Here is a 22,300-nt window from a genome sequence, read left to right as displayed (position 1 = left end):
CACGACTTCAGAAATGGCTGTGGAACCATCAGCATGTTTTCGCCGACACTGCATTCTTGCGTCCGTAGAGGTTTGCCATTGTTTCAGCACCCCAAACCTTCCTCATGCCATCCCAGCCTCTGCGTAATTCATTGAGGAATCAGCCTCTGCGCTTGCCACTGCATGTGTTCTTTGATAAGTTAGAGATTCAAAATCTAGCTGAGTTCATGTATTCGGAAAAAAGGGCAAATGATTGACCGCTAAAGTCGCTCCCTTTTCATTTCTTTATAGATAGAAAAAAAATCTTTTCATTCAAGTATAAACATTTCGGGATAAACTATAATCATGCATGAATGCTGTATTGCCTACTAACTGATGCTAGGAGCATCTTTCCCCAAGACATAGTAACACAATGGAATCATTGCGGGAGCTGCCTGCGTCTCCTTTTCCGGTCTACTGATATGGTATATGCATCCCAAAAGCAGGGGAAACTAAATGAAATATGCAGCGCAAAGTGTTCTCCGATAGATTACTTCACTGATTGCTCCATGCTATGATGAACGGTGTTATCTTGCTAATGCAAAATTAAACATGACCATGCTACCTAATCCTCCATCGAGAGCTTCATTGCTCGATGCAAGAATCAGTGGACGACGCCATCATTGCGCAGGATGGCGGAAATGACGTCCAGCTCACTCTCGAAGCCTGGAAGCCTGAAGGCGAGGCTTTTTTCCGATTCAGCAATGAGTCGCTAGAGAAATACTCCACATGATTTTATTTTACACATGGTTTTTGGCGATATGATGGCCGTCCGATATTTGACTTTCCGAGGCGTGCTGTGCTTCTTGACATGGTAGTGGAGGAGGAGACATGATTGCGGCCGATGGATCAGATGCACGAATACGCTGGTGCTGAAGATTCTGAAAAAAAATCGGCCGTTGGCTTATTTCGCGACCGCCAAGCAAATGGCCGTGTTCGGCAATTTGGGCTGAAAGATGAGGTGGGCTGAAGAATTGTCAGAATCAGGTAAATGAGCCCCCCTTGATCACGGGCGGGCCTAAAGTTTGACCCAAATAATAGACTACCTTTTCTGCACAAACAGCCCATGGCTGTGTTTAGTTGCAAAAATGATGCGAAAAGTGTTTGCGAAAAGTATTGTAGTATTTTTTGTTTGTATGTGGTAAATATTGTCCTACCATATGCTAACTAGGCTTAAAAGATTTGTCTCGTAACGTACATCAAAACTATGCAATTAGTTTTTTTATTTACCTACATTTAGTACTTCATGCATGAGTCATTTGCTATATTTAATGTTTCGATGTGATTTCGATGTGATGGAAAATTTAAAAAATTTGGAGAAGTTGGGAGAACTAAACACAGCTGTTTCTCATTGATGTGCGCTCAGGAAGTGAAAAGTGCAGGCAGGTAGACGAGTAGTCCGGGCCTCCGGGGCACACATAGAGAAGCGTGCACACACGAGTCGTCTCGAAAGCGAAGGAGATCCTGAACTTTCGAGCGCGAGTGTTGCAGTTCGGTGCAATGAAACCACGCTGTCCTCTTGTTCTTCGATATGCCTGCCTCGTGCCCAATGCTTGGAAAAGATTGGAGGCCCTTACTCCATAGAACTCCAGCGAACTTCTGCTTGACGGCTCTGTTCGCTGTGCTGTCGTTGGTGGCCGGTGCTGATTTATTGTGAGAAAAAAATATTGTTGGCTGGCTGGTGGCTGCTAGTTGGTGCTAATTTAGTGTTAGAAAAAAATACTGTTGGCTGGTTGCAGCGAATAAGGTGTGAATGGACTCAGCATGCTCGGCCACGTCCGAGTGCTCCGGATCTATGGATTCTAGCAGCTCTTTGTGCCGCCACCCGCCAATTGACCTGGGAAGTGGGACCCCAAGCTCCGCCCCACGCTTGTGGTATCCCTTCGGTGGGGCGGTTGGGAGCTTGCTCGGGTACACAGCTCATGCCGCCGTCGAGACTCCAGGAGCCCGTTCGGATGAGATAAAAAAAACACTGGCCGGGCAGCCGTTCGGTTTGCCAGGTGGAGGTGGAGCCGAATGGCTGGGGGATAAGACGCTTGTCTTCAATTTTCCTTCCTCACCAGCACGAACAGTGAATATCAGCTGGTACTATTCATAGCAGCCACCAGACAAGCGATTCCCAGCCCAATCAGAGCTTTTCAGCTCATCCGAACAGGGCCCAGGGTCCAGCTCATGTTGTTTTGAAGCAGGTAGTACTTGAGTTCAAAAAAAAACCAAGAAGAAGCAGGTAAGTACTTGGGATACACCGTTCACCAGCTTAAATTGCAGGTGGTCCTAAAACTTTAGTCTCGTTTACTTGCGGGGTGTAAAATTTTTAAAATAAAATCTTTTCACATTTTAAGTACTAAATATAGACTAATTATAAAATTAATTACAGAACTCATTTTTAAACTACGAGACGAATTTAATGAGTTTAATTAATATGTAATTAGCGTATAGTTACTATAGCAATTAAGTGTCTAATTATGATTACGAATTTAATGAGTTTAATTAATATGTAATTAGCGTATAGTTACTATAGCAATTAAGTGTCTAATTATGATTTAATTAGGTTCATTAGATTCGTCTCTTAATTTACCAGCAAACTATACAATTAATTATTTATTTCGTCTAAATTTAATATTTTATGCATGTAAGATTCTCGTTTGATAAGATTCTCTCGTTTTTCTCCTCCTCATCACAGGTTCAAGCTTTTCCGCTGACATGTGGTCCCGCTCCGTCAGTCCAATGATTCGTCGTCGTCCTGCCCCGGTCAATCGATTCGAACCGGGACGAGATCCCCAATCCCCTCCACGACTCCCTCCCGTCCCGCACGCATCAAACACGCAATCCCGCCGCCAACTCTGTTGACGACCCCGCGCCGGCGTCGCCCCGCACCCACGCCACCGCTAACGTCCGGCCGCCGCCATGGCCTCATCCTCATCCTCCGAGTCCGAGTCCAGCAAGCCCGCGCCCGCGCCCGCGCGCCCTCCGTCCCGCGACTTCCTTGCCCACCTCGAGGCCTACCTCGCCCGCCGCGACGGCGTCGACAAGTTCCTCAAGATCTCCCGCTACTCCGCGCGCCTCGCGCTCGCCGCGGGCCCGCCGCTGCCGCCCGCCGCCGCCGCCCGCCTCAAGTCCTTCGAGTCCAGCGTTGGGCTCAGCCGCAAGGCCTTCCGCCTCGGCAAGTTCGTGCAGTCCCTCAACGCCCTCCGCGCCCACCCGTACCCGCCCCCGGCCCTCGCCATCCTCGCCTGCGGCGGCGAGGGCGTCTACTACTTCCTCGAGCAGTTCGTCTGGCTCGCCAAGGCTGGGCTCCTGCCCGCGCACCTCCTCCCGCGCCTCCAGCGCCTCAGCGCCTGGGCCGAGCTGCTGGGCTACGTCGGCTCCATCGCGATTAAGCTGGAAGAGGTGGCGAGGATCGAATCGTCCGTCAAGAAGCGCCTCGCCGACGGCTGCGGGGAGGAGAGCGAGGCCGTGAGGACGATGCGGGGTAAGCTGCTGCTGAAGCGGATGTCGGTGGTGCAGGACGTGGCGGACGCGGTCATGGCGCTCGGAGACGTCACCGACGGGAAGGGTTTGCTCGGGAGCTCCACGCTGATGGCATCCGCAGGCCTGCTCTCGGCGTTGATCAGCACGCACAAGAACTGGAATTCCTGTTGAGTCCTGAAGGTATATGTTATAGATAGCTCATTATATGATGATGAAATAAAGCTCTGATGAGGAGCGACCACTAAGGGCTGCTTTCCAGAATCTGGGTGCTCCCAAAACTGATATTGATGCTCTGTGCTCTGATGAATGAATGAAGTTCATGCCGGTTCATTTGGTTGGACCTCAGAATTTCAGTTTTTAAAGCCCGTGATCATTCAATTTCTGGCTTGTGCTTATTATATGTGTGGCTGCTGCCCATGAGTTATTTCAGATAAGGTGAGCTTTGCTTTTCTCCATCTGCAGATTACTAGCTTACAAGTTAGCTTCATAGTTCCCAAATCAGAAGCATTGAGGTTGAGGTGCAGCCGCGCTGCTGAAACCTTGAGCTGTCTGTCAGGGAAGAGATCTCAATGTCAGATTAACTTGCAGCACAAAGATTTATGTTTGTTCCCAACATATCGAATTAGCCATTGTAGTATGCCTTTCATGCGCAAAAGGGAAAAATGCACATATCAAAGACATGCATAGACTTTCCCTGAACCTTGAACTTATTTCTTTCGGGTTTCATCTTTAGCCTACCCCAACTTGCTTGGGAAAAAAGGCTATGTTGTTGTTGTTGTTGTTGTTGTTGTTGTTGTTGTGTGTGTGTGTGTGTGTGCGCGCGCGCGCGCGTTGTGTTACTAATACCAAAGCCCAAAACAACAGTGGCCAAATTGGATGCCAACACTCTGGAGCTAGTGTGAGAAGGCCTAACACACTGATTCTGAAACAGAATGCTCATGTTCCGAAGCATAAATGAGGTATAAAAGGGATGAAGGAATGTCGAATACTTAACCTATGACAGTACATCGAGATGTCATTCAGTTATTGGCTCTTATTTTGCAGGCAAACACAAATTATATTTCATTTATAATGCTCTACACGTTGGCCTAATTCAATCTACCTGGAAAGAAAGGTGAGTATCTGCATTTCTATATCTCAGAGCCAAATAGAACTTCCTGACTCCTGAGCTGTCTAATTGTAACAACTCAATGTACTGTAGAAAATTTTCATTGCCTCCAAAATGCAACGTGACTTTGTCTTTAATATTGATAAAGACAAAGGTTCAAGTAACAGATGCGCATAGCGTAATATCTCTCTTCTTATTCATTAACCATTGATTCATGTAATGCCATAAGTGCTGCGGTTGCCTCGCTGGCAATAGCATGACATGAGAATCTAATATTGTGCTGCACCATGGAATTCGCTCAATTTTGACTCTTCTGTTAAGATGATCTGCAGATAGGGACTTAAACAATGTTGCTGTGGTAGTGACTAGGGAGCCTTAAGTGCTTCAAGGTTCTGCCATACGGTAACAAGGTTTACCATGTTTAGTTAGGCAATGATGCAGCCACGTTTGATATGAAAAATCTATATCCTTATATGTGCATTCTTTTTGAGTAAGGTCAGCTAAGGATGTTTCCTTTCGAGCAAGCTAAGTTCAACTTAAGGCTATCCTTGGTTATGCTGTTACATTTTGGGTGTGATTTGTATTAACATATTGTTTAAGCCTTAATGCAAACCAAATAATCCTTTTTTACAACATCAAGCCAAATAATTAATAAATGAGACAAATAAAGAGGATTGCAGCAATTAAAAGCTTTAATTAGCAATGAACATATTACTATTTTTGTTGAATTTGATTTGTGTCTACTATTTTCCAAATAAGACAAGGATTTTTTTTGTATATCTGCTTTTATTGATGAGAGTGTAGGGGACTCATTATGGCTTCAATGTTCTGACGATTTAAACATGCCCATTACTACAGCTGCATAAGCTTGGAAACTTAATAATGCTTTGTATTTACTGTTTTGCCATATAACACATGAATTAATTATGTGCTGCTTATATAGATGAGCTATAGGAGGATTAATTTGCCTGTGCTGTTGTACCTATCTAGAGATGTCCAGGTGCATAATGATACATTTGACAAATCATTGCCGCAGTTATATGTCCTGGTCACAAGTTGGATTGCAGTTGGGATTGAGATTATGAGCTGCTGTATCAGTTTTAACTAGAGAAGGAACTCATTTACTCCTCATAGATACCATTTCTAAATGTTAGAGGAACTTATTTGTTCCTCTTATAGCACAGTTACATGCTACAAAAGATATCAGTTAGAGATCTTTTTTTTTTTTGGGGGGGGGGGGGCCGGGGGGGCTGCTGCTTGCCTGCCTGCCATATGGTGTTGACATGTGCTATTCTATGACCAAATATGCCCATTTTGTGGTACTGATAATCAAACGCTTCCATCTTTGTACAATTCCTTTTTCCTTGGACCCTTACCACAATCTTGGATTCTTGGAGCCCCTCAAATTAGTTGTTGACCTTTTAAGCTGAGATATGGGTCCCAACAAGTCGATCGGAGCTTCAAATGCTCTGTTGAACTGTCATAACTACTCATGGAAGACGGATGATATCATAAACATGTCATCTGCAGCTCACATGGCAGTGAAAAGCCTATAATCGTTTTGTTTTTCAGTCCTGGATCTGGTTGAGAGATCGAACGGGAATTATACTGAAACAGAGAGGCTATGCTCTGCTTGCTTGCTATCTGAACTTATCTGTGGCTCGCCCCATCGGAACATCAGTTGCTTTACGTTGGGTTAAAGCAGGGAGAACACAGGAAAGCTGCTCGGGGCCCAGGCCGGTGTGTGGTGTCCATTTCCGGCACGAGCGGCCGACTGGCCGACCCCCTGAAAAGAGCAAAACCCGGGTGCCGTCAAACAGCCTCCGCGGGCCACCGTGAGGAGACGGCAAATTCCCCTTTCCCTTCCCTCCACATCAAACCTCCCTCGAGTCACGGACACGTAAGCCACACCACCATGGCACGCCACTGGGCATCCGGGCCGACTGGTTCCGCCGCGCGGCCGAACTCACCCACCCCACCCAGGCACCCAGCGGCGCGCGCATTGGAATCGCCCAGTGGCCAAAAGCAAAAACAATATGCGAGAAACGGTTGGGAATACCACGGCGAGGCGGGCCGCGAGTCCAACTCCAAACGGTCCAACCCAACGGCCAGCTACCGCCACCGGCCACCCCCACGGCCCCACCGCGGTGACCGCACCGCACCCCCCACCCCCCACGCGAGTACTCCTACGCGCTTCGTCTCGTGAGGGAGGAGGGGAGGGCGAGGCGATAAAACCACCGCGTCCGCACCGCACCCGTACGCGACGCGGCGATGCTTCCCCTCCCCCCCAACCCCTCGTAGCCTCCACCCGGCCCCCATCCGCGGCCTGCCCTCCCTCCCTCCCCCCGTTCCCCCCTTCCGTTTCCCTTCCTCGCTCACTTCCCGATTCAGCTCGCTGCGCCGCTGCCTTCGCTGACCTCGCGCGGGCACGAGCCGATTCAAGCCCGCCGCTACAGAGATTTCGGGAGAATTTTGGGGGCTACCGGGGTGTGAACAGCGAGCGCCTGGTGCCCCCGCGGCTCCGCCTTTTGTCGCCCACTGTTTCGCGTCAATTCTCACGCGAAAAGGCAAGTTCCTGCTGATTTGGGCGAAATTCGGCGAGTCTCGGGTCGGGATCCGTCGATTTGGGTTTGGCTCGGGGGCGATTGAGTTCTGATTTACTGGATTTGGTGTGCAGGCATGGGGACGGGAGAGGGGCCGCCGCCGGCGAGGCGGGAGAACGGCGTTAGTCGGCGGCGCTGGCTGGACGGGGAGGGCGACGACGAGGAGGAGTATGTGTTGGAGGAGGAAGAGGATTACGCGGAAGAGCTCTCCGCCTCAAGCGCCGGGGAGGAGGGGGAGGGTTCTGACGCGGAATACCAGGAGGAGGAAGATGATGATGAGGAAGAGGAGATCGAGACGCCGCGGCCGAAGCGACCGGTGAAGGCCAGCGACCGCGGGCGGAAGGGGAAGGTGGATCCGGCTGCTGGGCGATCTCGGCGCCGGAAGTACGAGGAGGATGAGGACTACGAGGAGGAGATTGAGGAAGAAGAGGAAGTGGAGGAGTACCATGATGAGCTCGATGAGGAGGAAGAGGCGCCTCCGCGGCCAAAGAGCCTTGTAAAATGTGGCGGCCGAAACCGAAACGTGAAGCCGTCTACTGCAGCGAAGCGATCTCATCAGCGGAGGCCCTTGGACGATGAGGATATGGACTTTGACCCTGAGTTGGACGAGGAGGAGGAGGAGTTAGATGAGGACATCGATTTCGATCCTGAAGTGGATGATGACGATGAGGATGAATACCAAGATGAGGATGAAGAGGAACTGGCTGCTATCCGTGCCAGAAAGGTAACTGTTAAGAATCCGGCGGAGCGAAAGTCTGCTTCAAAGCGGCGAACGCTGAAGAAGAAGAAGAAGAAGAAGAAGAAGAAGAAGAAAACTAAGGGATCTAAGGTTTCTGGGGGGAAATCGGCTTCGGCTAAAGCGAAGAAGTCCGCGCCCGTTAGACGGAGGAGAAAGCGTTCAGTAATTGATGAATACGAGGACAATGACGAAGATGATGACGACTTCATTGTAGAGGATGAACACCCCAGGAAGAAGGCCAGGACAAGGAATGGGAGGGAGGCACAAGTGGACCCTGAAGTATCCCCGGTTGAGGAAGAGACATGGCCAAACCTTGAGTCAGACACGTCAGACTTCGAATTTGCAACATCTGATGAGGAGCCTAACATTGTTGAGACACAGGTGGTTGAGCAGATTTCAGTTAGAAAGGGAAGGAAGAAGAGGATATCTGGGTCTGAGTCATCCTCTGATTCTGAATTTGTTGTATCAGATAAGGAATTGGAGGATTTGAAGGAGCCTGAGCTTCCAAAGCCTGTGCCAATGCTCCCTGCTTCAATCAGAAGGATTTGTATTACAAGGCAAGGAGAAGGCAAGGGAAAGGAGAAACAGGAACCAGAGGAGGCTGGGAATCCAATATGCGGGATCTGCCTCTCAGAGGAGCAGAGAGCTACTGTGCAGGGCGTCCTCAATTGTTGTTCGCACTACTTTTGCTTTGCGTGCATCATGGAATGGTCCAGAGTTGAGTCAAGGTGCCCGTTGTGTAAGCAGCGGTTTACTACGATCACCAAGTCATCAAAGGTAGATCTTGGTCTTGGAGTGAGAAAGTCTGTAATCAAGGTTGAAGAGCGTGACCAGGTACGGTTTTGTTTACTTTTACATAATTTCAGATATGATAAGTTTTCTTACTTAATACTCTTACTCTTTTAGATGAATGATCAATTCAAAATAAAATTCATGAATATGTTTACTGCCTTTTGGGTTAGATATTTTTATTTAGAAGACCGTAACCAATTTATACTGCTTATTTCATTGGCAACTTGCATATGCATGTTGTATCTGTTCACCAGTAGTCCAGCACAATGTAAAGGAGATAAGTTTGACAAACAAAAGTCATTATTAAGAGTAGGCAATGTGTTCTACCTTGTATTAATTCCATACAATGCCAATAAAAGGATTTCGCAACTGTTGTGCTTATAATAAAGTATTTTTCAAAAAGAAAAACTCCAATCTAGAAGGAACTAAGGTTGTGAATATACATAAGGGTACATTTTTATAAGTAGTGCTGTAATTTTCTGTATTTCTATTGTAACATCTTGAGTTCTGACTAGTCATCTATTGTCAGTTGGTCCTCTGATTATCAAGTCTCAAACTTTGTATCTTTTTAGGGTTGTTATATGTTTATCTTCTTGCTTGTCACACAGGTTTATCAGCCCACTGAAGAAGAAATAAGGCGCTGGTTGGACCCATATGAGAACGTGGTGTGTATAGAGTGCAATCGAGGTGTCGATGATAGTCTCATGCTACTATGCGATATTTGTGATTCCTCAGCGCATACTTATTGTGTTGGCTTGGGAAGGGAAGTGCCTGAAGGAAATTGGTACTGTGGAGGATGTAGACTTGGTGACGAGGGACCGTCCTATACTGGAATTCAGCGCACAGTGGCTAATGAAAGACAAAATTACAGAACTCAGGTTGATAGTAGTTCTGTAAGTTTTGGACCGGCTGCACCAAGTGGCACATTCGAGAGATCGCCATCAATCAACCCTCGTCGTTCTTTTCAAGGGATTGATCTAAATCTATCCCCAAGAGATTTTCCTGGGGACACCCATCCTGCTGAATCACAAGTTTCAACTGATAGCGTATCAACTCCAACTGGAAGGCGTGCAACCCTTTCAGGAAGGCGTCAAATACATCGTTATATTCGGATTTTGCTAACTAGACCAAGACAGCCTAGCAGACAAGACACATACCATAATGTTGCACAGCACAGTGGTGGGGTACCAAGAACTGAACCAAATCGTCGTAACTTCCCTTCTTCATCAGAAGCAAACACATCACACAGTCTGCCTGATGGCATTCAGAACCATCACAATGGACTTCCATTTGTTCAAGCTCACAGCAATTTTGCTCCATGCATGTCCCTTGATGGGGATGATTTTCAGCAATTGGAAGGTGTCAAAAGCAACCTTAGGAATGTGTAGTAGAATCCCTTGTTAGGTAAAGTATTTTTTCCTTGGAAAATTGTGCTAGTTACACAAGTGGTATCTTTAGTTTAGTCTTCGGAAAAAGTCTTACTGGAACTGATATATACTTTTTTTTTCAGAAGCATTTCCGTCTGAAGCTTACTAAGGGAGCAACATGTGCCATTTTAATGGCTTGTGGAATTGAACATAGCAAGCGCGTACCCTGTTACCTCACATTAACACCCTCCCTGGATTTTCATTCATGCTGTCATTTGTGACAGGCATTTCCTCATTGAAAATGGCTGGTGAATGTGGTTCGGTTCATTTGTGGGAGATGTGGTCAATGACATAACATACATGCTTTTTCTCAAATCCTTTGTTTAAATTTAGGTATTTTTTGTTGTTATTGCCATTCTCATTCATTCGGGCATCAAACAAATCATTGAAAGATCACAGAGAAACAAAGGCATTTCTGAATGTCTGGATAACTTCATATTTATACACTGTAACATTGTGGGGACACAATTTTCATTAGGCTGATCATTCTTTCTCTGAGGAGATGTTCTTTTTGTCCATTAAAAAGGCTGCTAGCTGTGCCTCCCAGCCTTCCATCTTCCGTACTAATCATGTGAGACGTGGTGGTAAGCATTATTCAGAAATCTTTGCCTCTCCCAGGTACTAGCTTTCTGTTCTGTCAATGCTGGTTTATTTTGGCTCATTATTCTATCTGGAGGGCATGGTGGATCAACCGAGAAAAGCCATTAACAATTTTTGTCGGTATACGAGCTCTTGGCTTCTTGGCTTTTCCTTAAGTATCTCGCTGTCAAGCGTCAGTAAAATGTTTTGTGGACTTACGTAGGTGAGTGGTTGTTGTTTCATATTGGCTCAAGTTTGCTTTGCCCCTTCATTTGGCATTCGAGCATCAGCATTGACTCATACTTCACCTTCAGCATCTCCCGTCGGTCGTGTTTCTTTCTTCTATGTTTCTTTTTTTGTTCCTCGTGCACGGCCGCCATTTGTTTTGCTTGCCTAAAAGTAGTATGCCTCCGTATGCATGCTTATATGCTTTGTGGAGTTGTGTCTAGTTTATCTGGATGTGTGAATAGCTTCGTGGTCCAAATATTTTTGAAGCATAAGCAGCGGGAAGAGATCAGATGGAAGAGATCTATAGCCCCAGCTGGCAACTAAACTGTCATCAGTAAGGATGGTGAATTGGCGATTTGCTCATGGTAGAGTGGTAGTAGGTGTTTGAGGGCATGGCTGCCTCGTGGATCTGCAGTGCCCTTCACGGCTACTGCCAAATTAGGTACCTGAAGTTGAAGGCCCGCTTTGAGCATGTCCTGTCGCTCCAGCCTTTTTTGCTCCCGGCTGAAATTTCACCACGTAGACCGAAGCGACTGCCTTTTAATTTGATCTTGCGCCATGTGCTAGGCCAAAGGAGTACTCATTTCCACTCTGTTTGTTGTGCTGTGGCTGGTGGTTGGTGCTGATTTGTTGTGAGAGAAAAATGCTGGTGGCTGCTGGCTGATGCTAGTTTGGTGTGAGCGAAAAATACTGTTGGCTGGATGTAGCGAACAGAGTGGAGAATTGCCAATCGGATCGGCACAGATAATAATGCCCTTAACCTTAAGCAGTTTTGCAGCTTAATGAAACAGAGTTGATAGTAGTTACTAAGCTAGAGAGGTGTTTACTATCTTATGAACACCTTTATAAAAAAAAGATGGGAGGGATTCTTACGACGAACACGTTCAAAATCCGAATGGTGGTAGTCCCGGATGGCCGCGGTTACAACTGTGAGAGTCCGTCGTGACACAATTTGCCGGTGGGATTCGGACCCACATGCTCCTATCATCTCATCTCCATGTTTATCAGTATTCAGAAGTTCGCACGGCGGCCGGCGGGGACGCACATGTAAACACCGAGACAACGTGCGAACTCCGCGAGGACGGAACGGTATTCGGCCAGGTCACACCCTCCACAGCCACAAGGGCCGGGCACAGGGAAGGATCCCACCCTTCCCCTGCCTGATCTAGTACAGTACTGATACCAACCCCTCATTAACTGGTGATCGAGTCTCTCGAGGACCCGAGCCGGTGGATTTGGTGGCGATCGCCGATCTGGCTCTCCTGATGGTCAAAGTGGGGAGACCTGTTCCAACAAACCAGCCACACAGATTCCAGGCCTGACCTGATGTATACCAGTTAATCAGCTCCTTTCCTGTAACATATAGGAGTATTAGCATCACCTTCTTGCATCGTGCTAATGAAGGACATTCTCGGAGCACAGGAACCTCATCGAAGTCAGCTGACCTTTCGCAAAATCCTCCAATGTCAGTCCAGTTCGTGTAGGATTTCATGAAGGAAAATTCTCGTTCGAAGCATGCAGTACTTTTCTTGCGCGCGGCGAAACAGAAGACAATGGGAAAGGCCAGCCAGAAATGCGCATCCGGCGCTTCCGGCGACTGTTCACCATTGTTGACCGCTGAAGTGAATAGGTAGATAGCTGCACCCCTCTGTACTTGGCTCGCCTCGCCTCTAGTGCCAGACGTACGCAAAGCTGCGGAAAGCGGCACGCCGCCAAGGGCCAGGGACAGGTCCCGTCCGCTCTGCCCAGAGGCGAGAAAGGAAAAGAATACGATGCGCGTGCGCTGCTCAGCGAGGACAGAGAGCGCTTTCTCGTTCGCATTAGCGATCCGGCTAATTCCGTCACCGTAATGCACCGTCACCGTGCGACGGAAAGAGGAAGGAGCTGGATTTTGTCCTGGCGAAGCACTGGCGCGTGATTGCCTGCCGATGCTTGATGTTGATGCTGAGGCGGCGATAAATCAATGGCCGCCGCCGATGCTGCTTTCCATCATCCGCCCCCTAACCACGCCGTTGCTGCCTGGACGGGAGCTCGCGGTTAAGCTAGGTGGTAGAGGATTTTAAAAGGGGTCCGGGCTCAAAAGAACCAAGCTCTTATCTTATATAAAATTAAATTTAAAATATATAACGATTATGTTAAATTGTGAAGAGACCTTTATCTTATCACTCCGTTCATTCCGAAAAAAAGTGTTAAATTTAGTTTGGATAATCTAAGAATTGTATTTAAAAAGAACTGAACTTTTATTTGAAAGGTATGTTAGATTGTGAAAAGATCGCTGGAATCATCATCCGTTACCGTTCGAAAAAATGATTTGTTTCTTCAAAAAAAAATGCTTTGGTCTTGTGCTCCCTCGGCGGCGTTAAGTTTCCTGGGGCGATCCGTGGTCGGCAGGAGTAAGCCTCTGCTCCTGCTTTGCTTACAGCTTACCTCTGCTAATGGGTTGGAACCCGCACCATACTCAACCCCACCCAAAATTAACATATTTAGATATTCAACCCCACTCAACCCAATTAGTTAATTTCTCAACTCTAACCAACCCGCCCCATTATAAACAGGTAACCCATAAAAAACCATGGGTTCTACTATGCAGAGGAATTTAGTGGTTCTACACTTAATGTGGGGACCACATATATGTCTAGCTACACTACTTTGCACAGAGTATCTGTGAGTCATATTGACTCATCTCTAAAAATTTCAGTCAATTTCTATAAAATTTTATAGTGTGAACGCGAGATTTTAATTCAGTGTCCGGCTCTTGATGTGGAGCCCACGTGTAATTCTAGCCACGCTACTTTGCACAGAGTAGCTGCCAGTCGTACTGAGTCATCTCCAACAAATTTCAGTCAATTTCGATAAAATTTTATAGTGTGAACGCGAGATTTTAATTACAGGGTCCAGCTCTTCATGTGGGGCCCACAGGTAGTTCTAGCCACACTGCTTTGCACAAAATAGCTGCCAGTCGTACTGAGTCATCTCCAAAAAAATTCAGTCAATTTCGATAAAATTTTCTGATATAAACACGTGGTTTTAATTTCAGAGTCCAGCTCTCACATGGGACCCACATTTATATATAGTTATACTATTTTGTAAAAAGTATCCATTTCAACCCGCATTTATATAGAACCCGTCCCGACCCACCCCATTAACTAATACAATCAATTTTAACTCATCCAAGCACACTCCATTTCAAAACCCACCATATAAAACTCATTTCAACTCAACCCATTAGCAGGCCTAGCTTTGGTGTAGCCTGGTAGGCTTTATAGAGCGGGAGTGCGGGACACTGCTTTTTCCGGGGCTACGCTGGGTGGAGGCCGAGTCGTTAACCTCGGGCTTTCTTTTTCGAGTCACATCTTTGCTCGGTTAGCTGGTGGTCACTGCGCTCGGAAAGAGTCGTCGTCGTCTCGGCTCTTGGGGATACAGGGTCGGTGCACTCGTTCGGCGGAGGTTCGGTTTGGTGCATCCAAAGTAGGTTAAGGGCCCATTCGTTCCGATGAGGACATGATGCCACTTGCCTAGCCGTTGCAAGTCTCGACTCTCGCATGTGTTTGCGGCTTGCAGGCTTGGTGCGTGCGTTTACCTCGTGAGTTGGGCGAAAGACCGAAAGGGCCTCACTTAAGTTGTCTCGAGGAAGCGTTTTTTCACGTGCCTTTGGCTCTGCTTCCATGATCTGCCCTCACCAATTCACGATCTCTACTGGTTGGAATTTTGGTGAAAGGAGCGAACCCACCTTGCAGTGTAAGCTCGTTGCAGGTCTTATGCTAGTATGTCATAAACATGTTTCGACTTTGTTTTCTATAGTAATTATTCTTTGTACCAGCTCCGTTGCCCATAACGTCATAACAAAACTCGGTCCGGCAGAGTTTAAGATTTTCTCTACGATTTTCCTAGAATCCCCCAAAAGTGTTGAGATTAACATTACATCCCTAAAAGTGTCTACCTTGATCAGAACAGCGTTGGCGACTCTCAGCTACTAAAAACAGCATAAGTCGATTAAGTACACTAATATCTTTTGCAGCACAATCTGTAAGGCACAAACAAGGCGACACTCGCAACAAAATGGCTTACAAGGAACTCTTAAATCCTAAAAAAACATTTAGGATGGTTTTTGTAATCCCCCCTACGTCAATCTAATAAAGTTGTTAACTCTAAGATGGGTTAAAATCTTACTCCCTCTATTCACTTTTGATAGCTATATTTCAAAAACTTAAATGTTCAAAAATGATAGCTATATTTACTATTAGCATGGGTATTGGCAATAAATAGCACTAGTTACAAGGAGTTCCTAGTTAAAACATTGGAGGACCAACAAAAAAGTCTGTGACATTTATTAGATTGATAAGCACACTTGTGGTGTCCTTGGTCATTGTGTCATATGGAAATATATCTATCAAAACTGAATGGAGGGAGTACACTTTATCGCAGGCCAGGTTCACCATTACGGCATTACTCACCTGTCAAAACCTAGGACCGACACCATTCATTTAAGAGTGGCATTTGTTTAGCACGACCTCGCCATTACCTCGATCGAAACGTGACAGACGATTCGGAACCCCAGTTCAGACATCATTAGCTCCGACGGGTGTAAAAACACCTCAGCCCATTAATCAATCAAAGCTTAATAAACCCACACACACACACACAAAAATAAATTGGGAACTCGCCAGCCCAGCAGCCACTGCTACATCAGCAGCGCCGATGGAGAAAAAAACAAAACGGAAAACGGGCAGCGCCGTTTCTCTCCCTCCCTCTCTCTCTCCACCCCGCGAGCGTCACGCCGCGACGAGACTCCCACGCGGTCCGCCCCGCGTCGCCTCGCGATGGCCGCCGCCGACTACGACCGCGCGTACCGCCCCGACGCGGCCCCGGCCCCGGCCCCCGCCGCTGCCGGGGAGTTCGACCGCCCCTACCGCAACGAGGTGGTGCCGTACGGCGACCGCCGCCTCGACATCGTCGTCAAGCCGCCCGCCAGGTCGCCGCCGCCGCCGCTGCCGGCGTCCGCCAGGAGCGGCGGCGGGGCGGGGTCGGCGTGGTGCTTCAGCGACCCGGAGATGAAGAGGCGGCGGCGGGTGGCGAGCTACAAGGCCTACTCGGTGGAGGGCAAGGTCAAGGCATCGCTCCGCAGGGGGTTCCGCTGGATCAAGGCCAAGTGCTCCAAGCTCATCCAGGGCTGGTACGGATCGCGCCCTATTCTTCCTTCTCCTTTTCCCCGCTTCTCGGGGTCCTCCCGTCCGCTCTTCTCCTCAGTATTTTCAGACATGAAACGGCATTGCGTTGGTTGGGTCCGAATCACGGGACCTGCCCTTCCGCTGGGCAATGGATTCTGCTCATCGAGTTCAGTTCTTGCAGAAAGTTTTAATCCTCCGTTTTTTTCACTGTCTGTATGGACTGTTGGTACGATTGATTGCCATTGTCCTTGCGCCTCATCATACATCCTTGTTTCCTAAAGTGGTTGAGAGAACTCACTAGTACACAGGACAGATCTCTAGCAAATTTAGAAGCTCACAAGCACAACAAGTCACCCTTTCCCAGGGTCCCCTCTCTTTTAAGCAACCATATAGTACCAGATCATTCATCTGATGAAGTGATGGCCTGTGATGTTCTGTCTTCTTTTTCCAGAGCCCGGGATCTCGGTGGAATTCTATTGGGATGGTGGAAGATGCTGCAAAACGAAGTGCGAAGCATGGGGTGTTGGGGTGTATTTTGCTAATTCGCTCCCAAATGTCGAAGAAGATTTGTTCATGAGATTGTGTAGGGAATTTTTATGCTGCCCCTGGTTATATAGGAAGAAGAGTCCATATGAACTCTCCTGAGATTGCTTGTTACCGCCCTGCTAATTATCCCCTAATCTGTTGAAGAATGTTTGAAGAGGAACTGAATCATGAAAAGGGAAACCCTCTGCATGATACTAGTGCTACTCTCTAATAATTCTCTCCCTCATGCTCATGTGCAATTCGGTCGCCGGTCAGGAAAATACAGATCAGCAGCAAGCTGCAGCTGCTGCTTCCTTTATTCCTGATAGGCTTGTTCGTTCAAAAAAAATTCCTGATAGGCAGATACCATCCCAGGGACCTGCACTAGCAAGCTGCGCAGCCGGCCTTTTCAAGCATTTATCTGGATGAGGAAAGGCCCAGCTTTCTTCAGCACCCTACGATAGAGACATGGCCGCCAGGATCGTTGGAGGAAAAGAAACATTTCGCAAGCCCCCGGGTGGCTTTCTTTTCCGTGTTCTGAATGGAGACGACCCACCTACTGGCTCTGCTGGTGTTTGATTCGAGCCATAGGCTGCTGGATAATCATACGGACTCCAGCACAAGTGGAGTGGGCATGTTGCGGATTCGTCGGTGAACTCGTATGCTAATTTTCTTCTGTGAACTCCAGAGGTGACGCTCGATCATGTTACACCTTTCAAAGTTCTCCAGCTAAATCTCGCTAATCCATGTGTTTAAATTTAACCCGGTGTACCTGCCGAGACAAGAGACAACTATGTGGACGAAGGAACCCCCGCCGCACCTCCATCTGAAGTCAGTTGGGTGAGTACTGAGGACACACGCAAGGAACCCCCGCCGCACCACACCACGGCCTCCCCACATGGTTTCTAGCAGCAGGTGTTCGGGGTCGGTGCATGATGAGCGCGGCGCGAATTCAGCGTCCGGGTAGTCCTGAAACCCGCGTCCGGGCACGTCTCCAGTGAGCTGTCCGCCGGCCATTTTTCCCGGGGTCGTGCCGTGATGCGGGAAACCAGGACCTTTTTTTTTCTTTTTTCTTTTTGGTCTTCGCCGGATGAAGCTCACGAACTGTTGCGCGTTTGTCCATGTAAAGCTCACCATGTAATTCTGAATTTCTGATGCACGTGTGTGTGTCCATCAAATTGGAGCAATTACATAAAGTATCAAGTATGGATACAGTATTATGAAGGTACAATATGTGTTAGACCAGGCAGGCAAAAAGGAATATGGCCCAACATCACATATATTATTTTATTCAAAAGGTTTTGTAGGTATAGTATATAGTAGCATGTACAAAAAATCGAAAAAGAAAACACAACATAACAGGCCTCACAATCTCTCATTCAGCCCAAACAACATACTAGCCCACCTTCCCCTCCTTACCCGATAGCCCACATATGACATAAGGGCCCAATTTTGCCCCTCCAAGCCAGGACGCTCCTCTGCTTCCCCAAGTCGGCCCGGGAATCCTATATCTTTTGAAAGATTTTTCCTCCCCACTTTCCACTTTGAGATTCGTGCGACAGATATTCACCCTCCCCTGCGCCGCCTCCTCTGCCTACCCGCCGCCACCGCCCCTCCCCTGCGCCGCCGCTCCGCCTCCGCCTGCTCCCCTGTGCCGCGCGCCGCCGCCTGCCCCTGCTCCCCTGCGCCGCCGCGCCGCACGCCTCCGCCCTGCTCCCCTGCGCTGCCGCCTCCGCCTCCGCCTCCGCCCTGCTCCATCGCGCCGCACGCGCGCTGCCACCCCCGCGCGCGGGCTCGCTGGCGGCCGCCGGAGCCGGAGGAGGAGCCAAGACGAGGGTAGAGAAAAAAGGTGAGAAAGAAGAAGATAAGGTTTAGATGTGCCTTGATGGGCTGGAAGTTTTAACTCCTATCTATCTTCCGCGTGATAGATAGGAGCCCCCAAGTCGGCCACACTCTCCGACGCCCGGGCCCGACTCCCACTCCCTCTACTTCCTCGTTTCGAAGTCCGAACCCTAGGTGGCCGCCGGCGGCAAGCACGGCGGCGGAGCTTGCGGGGTAGCAGAGGGCGGCCCAGCGGCGCTCCACGGGGACAGCGTGTGCGCCCGCAGCTACGCAGGGCAGGGTTGCCGCGGTCTCCCCAGCGGCCGGCGGCGGCCGAACGCCAGCGCCGGAGGGGCTCCGCCGCCGGCGGGCATTGCGGCCTACGGCATCGACTCCATCCCTCTCCCCTCTGCGCATTCGCCCGTTCTCCCTTCTCTTCTCCGCCATAACCACAGGCGCACTGCGAGTTAGCAACTGAGTTACTGAGGTGAGCAGTTGTCAATGTTTTGTAAATTTGTGATTGCAATTTGCGAATGCTTGTGTATTTGTGACAATGTGGTAGTGACAGTGATGCAAATTAGGATCAATTTATGAATCTATAATTTAGGCTGTCAAAATTATCATTTCAAATTTTGAATACCCGTGCTCCAAATCCTGGGCCCGCCCTGCAGGCGCCCCTGAAGCCGAAACTCCTGCCGGCCCCTTCCCACAGGAGCCCCTGAAGCCTGCGCTCTCCCTTGCCGGCTTCCACAACCTCCGTTCAGCAGCCCTACAACAACTGCCTCCCTTTTCATCGCTGTCGAGGTGAGGTGCCTCACTCCCAGTCGACGCGCAAGGTGAGGAATCTTACCGCATCTCCTTCCTCATCTGTCGATCTGTTGACATGCTTGTGCTCTAATTTTGCAATGGATGTGCTCTGTTGATCTGTTGCCTTGCCTGCATTATGTTCATTTGTTGCCTTGTGGTCTCTAATCATATAATTTGGGTGTGTTTGTTACTATATAAAGTTGCTATAGATTGTCATCGTGTACGTACTTGTTTGTTGAACTTGTTGTGTTGAAGTGTCATGTAGTGCTTTCTTGATTCAGTTGAAAAATATGAATGGGATTTAGTGTCGTGATTGTACTGACAGCCAATGATTATCATGATTTTAAATAGAGAAAGTTTACGTCTTACAGTGAAATTGTTGACGCAGCGTAAGGTAGATTAGCAGAAAGTTCAGTTAGCCACACTTGCTTGCTGGTCAAAGGATAACAAACAAATGTCTTCAGTTCATTTGATTGATTATTATCTTTTTTTTTTGCTGATTATTATCTATTTTACTCATTGGGCTAATTGCTGATAATAATTAGGTTTACCTCATTGTTTGTGAGACAATAGATGGATGATGGTCTGGTCTATAAAGGCAATTGGGATACATTTCATAATAGGATGTTCTACGAGTTTTGCTCGCCTTATTTGGTATATATGTGGCCACCATGTGAACAGTGAAGCTATATTAAGTCAAATTATAAACCATCCAGGCACTATGAGATATGCGTAGTATTCATTTTGAAGTTGAACCAATATGTTTAAGATTACAATAAATACAATTCATTAGAAAAAAAAAGATGAACACGCGACCACGTTTAAATGTTTGACAATTGAAATAAAATTAAATGAGCACTAGAACAGAGGGATACTACAGATATTGCAGTGCAAAAGAACAATCAATCCTCCCACAATCTAGGATTCCAAGCAACCTCAACCTTTGCAAGCTGCTTTTTAAAATTTCAAGCTTAAACAAACATGGCCTTAGCCGCGTCATCCTTCCCCTCCCTCTACTAGCATTTGATTAGTGTGGACAGTGGCGATCCATCCAGACCTGGGATTGCACAATCTCTTTTGTTTGTAAGGAATCCTAGCTTTCTCGGGTAGATTTTCCCTCCATTTTAGAGTTATTCATGGAGACCTCTTACCTGCTGTGGGCAATGAAATCCCAGTTTCTGTCCCTCGGCATTTACTTGCTCATTTATTGATGCATGGTTCTGGTTTGGTCGTGTTGACAAGATCGGCCAATCTCAGGTCATGCCATACGACTTGGGATTAGAGGTGGGGATATAGTTCAATTGAACACCCATACCCAACGCTAAGTGCGTCCCTGCCATATCAATTGAACACCCACGGCTAACACCAGAAATGCTTGCAGCATGTTTCTTGATTTACACAAGTTCTGATTTGTGAGCCAATCACATGATTTCTGGTATAATGCCGCTGTAGCTTCCTACAGCAATTGCAAAATTAGAGTTAAAACAATGTGTGGTTAAAACTCTTTTCCCTTGTAGATTAACGAAATTCTCTTAGCATCATCATGCTCTGTTCGTTTATTGAGCTGTCACTATGCTTTGCTGGGATGGTTACCATTTTTTAAATGGTTAAAATAAAATGGTTCAATCGTCATATTTCAGTATTTAAATAATGAGGTAAACTTCTATGATTCTTTATTATGATTTCATTTAGAGGGTATTGATTATGTTTATTTGTTTATAAGACATAGAACAAAAGATTATATTTTGGCAACATAGATATCAAAGAATAAAAATCAATGCTTCGCTATTGATTATGCATTGGGTTGTATTTAGGATGTTGTGGACTTGCTTGATCCCTTTTCCATTCCAAATTTTTTGACATTTGAAAGGATTATTTTGGCCCCTAGATGACGTGAATATTTAGCTCCTTCTGTCCTTCCCTTAATACAAAAATGGAAATAGCTCATCTCTATTTTATCCTCAATCCTTCACTTGATAACATTTTGTAGTGTTCTTGCAAGAAGATAAATATTATAGAATGTCACAGATGTATAGAATTTCTTTTGCACTTCAGTCCTCAGGTAGGATCAAGACTTTGAAAGGTGTGAGTAGCATGTTTCCAACATGTTAAATGTTTGGCACCTAGAATTTAAAGATGACGGTGGAAGGTTTTCTTGAACATCCCTTGTACAGTTGGGCTCCGCTTTATTAGAAATTGGATATTAGCGTACCACTATTTGCTTTGAGTATTGTGGCCTTTTGTTTTTATATATCTTTTGAGGTGATAGGCACTGCAGTCTTATGCCTTGCTTGTTGCACACCAGGTACTGCAATGAAGGTTAAGATTCTTCAGTGGCATGCGGTAGCTTCTTGGACGTGGGATGCACAAGATGAAACATGTGGCATATGCAGGATGGCATTTGACGGCTGCTGCCCTGACTGTAAGTTCCCTGGTGATGATTGCCCGCTGATCTGGGGCGCCTGCAACCATGCTTATCATCTTCACTGCATACTGAAGTGGGTCAATTCTCAAACATCTACACCCCTTTGCCCCATGTGCCGTAGAGAGTGGCAGTTTAAGGGCTAAGGCACAATGACACATCTGGAGCTGTATTATCACCATGTGGCTTTCGTTTCTCATTGGACATTGCTGTATTGTTTGCTGAAAAAGTAGAAATCCTGATTGTCAGCACCTGCTTAAGTGACACTGTGTATGCTATGCTTCTGACTTTGTATTGAAGCAACTGAACCACAACTAGGCACCTGCTTAAGTGACAGTGTAATAGTATATGATCCCTGACTTTATCGTAAATTTGTCTGTTCTTATTGTTTGACTTCTGAAGGATTCCAAGTGTCAGCCATAGCTATGCAGTTGATTGAATTCTTGTTAGCTGAAAGTAAATGTATGATTTTTCTTTGCAGAATCTGCCCCAGAATTGTTTTCCTTTTCTAGAGTGAGCAAGCTGTCACACAGTTTAAGTTGATAGGGAAAATGCTATTTTAGGAACAATTTCTATCTGTCTATTTTGTCTT

At 47.1% G+C, this 22,300-nt stretch overlaps 4 protein-coding genes across 5 annotated transcripts; all 4 read left to right on the top strand.

Moving 5' to 3' along the window:
* The first annotated feature begins 2,775 nt into the window (after positions 1 to 2,775).
* LOC120652651 (peroxisomal membrane protein 11-3-like) lies at positions 2,776 to 5,778 on the top strand. Its single transcript, XM_039930528.1, has 3 exons — positions 2,776 to 3,669; positions 3,952 to 4,448; positions 4,534 to 5,778. Exon 1 carries the CDS (start codon positions 2,926 to 2,928, stop codon positions 3,658 to 3,660), a length of 735 nt encoding a protein of 244 aa, XP_039786462.1. The 5' UTR covers positions 2,776 to 2,925; the 3' UTR covers positions 3,661 to 3,669; positions 3,952 to 4,448; positions 4,534 to 5,778.
* A 1,082-nt stretch (positions 5,779 to 6,860) lies between these two features.
* Positions 6,861 to 10,659, top strand: LOC120652650. Its single transcript, XM_039930527.1, has 4 exons — positions 6,861 to 7,164; positions 7,275 to 8,773; positions 9,340 to 10,135; positions 10,242 to 10,659. Exons 2-3 carry the CDS (start codon positions 7,277 to 7,279, stop codon positions 10,117 to 10,119), a joined length of 2,277 nt encoding a protein of 758 aa, XP_039786461.1. The 5' UTR covers positions 6,861 to 7,164; positions 7,275 to 7,276; the 3' UTR covers positions 10,120 to 10,135; positions 10,242 to 10,659.
* Positions 10,660 to 15,670: 5,011 nt separating this feature from the next.
* LOC120652647 lies at positions 15,671 to 16,890 on the top strand. Its single transcript, XM_039930525.1, has 2 exons — positions 15,671 to 16,138; positions 16,585 to 16,890. Coding segments are annotated over exons 1-2 (354 nt in total). The 5' UTR covers positions 15,671 to 15,785; the 3' UTR covers positions 16,586 to 16,890.
* Positions 16,891 to 18,199: 1,309 nt separating this feature from the next.
* Positions 18,200 to 22,138, top strand: LOC120652649 (anaphase-promoting complex subunit 11). Of its 2 annotated transcripts, none has more exons than XR_005666631.1 (4): positions 18,200 to 18,507; positions 18,587 to 18,966; positions 19,151 to 19,315; positions 21,592 to 22,138. XR_005666631.1 is itself a non-coding variant. In XM_039930526.1 (4 exons), exon 4 carries the CDS (start codon positions 21,600 to 21,602, stop codon positions 21,852 to 21,854), a length of 255 nt encoding a protein of 84 aa, XP_039786460.1. In that variant the 5' UTR covers positions 18,363 to 18,507; positions 18,587 to 18,966; positions 19,151 to 19,283; positions 21,592 to 21,599; the 3' UTR covers positions 21,855 to 22,138. The 2 variants fall into 2 exon arrangements, 1 of the variants encoding a protein (XP_039786460.1); XM_039930526.1 differs by having other exon boundaries at positions 18,363 to 18,507; positions 19,151 to 19,283.
* The last annotated feature ends 162 nt before the right edge of the window (positions 22,139 to 22,300 follow it).

Source organism: Panicum virgatum, chromosome 9K (genome assembly GCF_016808335.1).
Source record: "Panicum virgatum strain AP13 chromosome 9K, P.virgatum_v5, whole genome shotgun sequence".
Taxonomy (NCBI): Eukaryota; Viridiplantae; Streptophyta; class Magnoliopsida; order Poales; family Poaceae; genus Panicum; species Panicum virgatum.
This window is presented reverse-complemented; position numbering and strand designations above follow the sequence as displayed.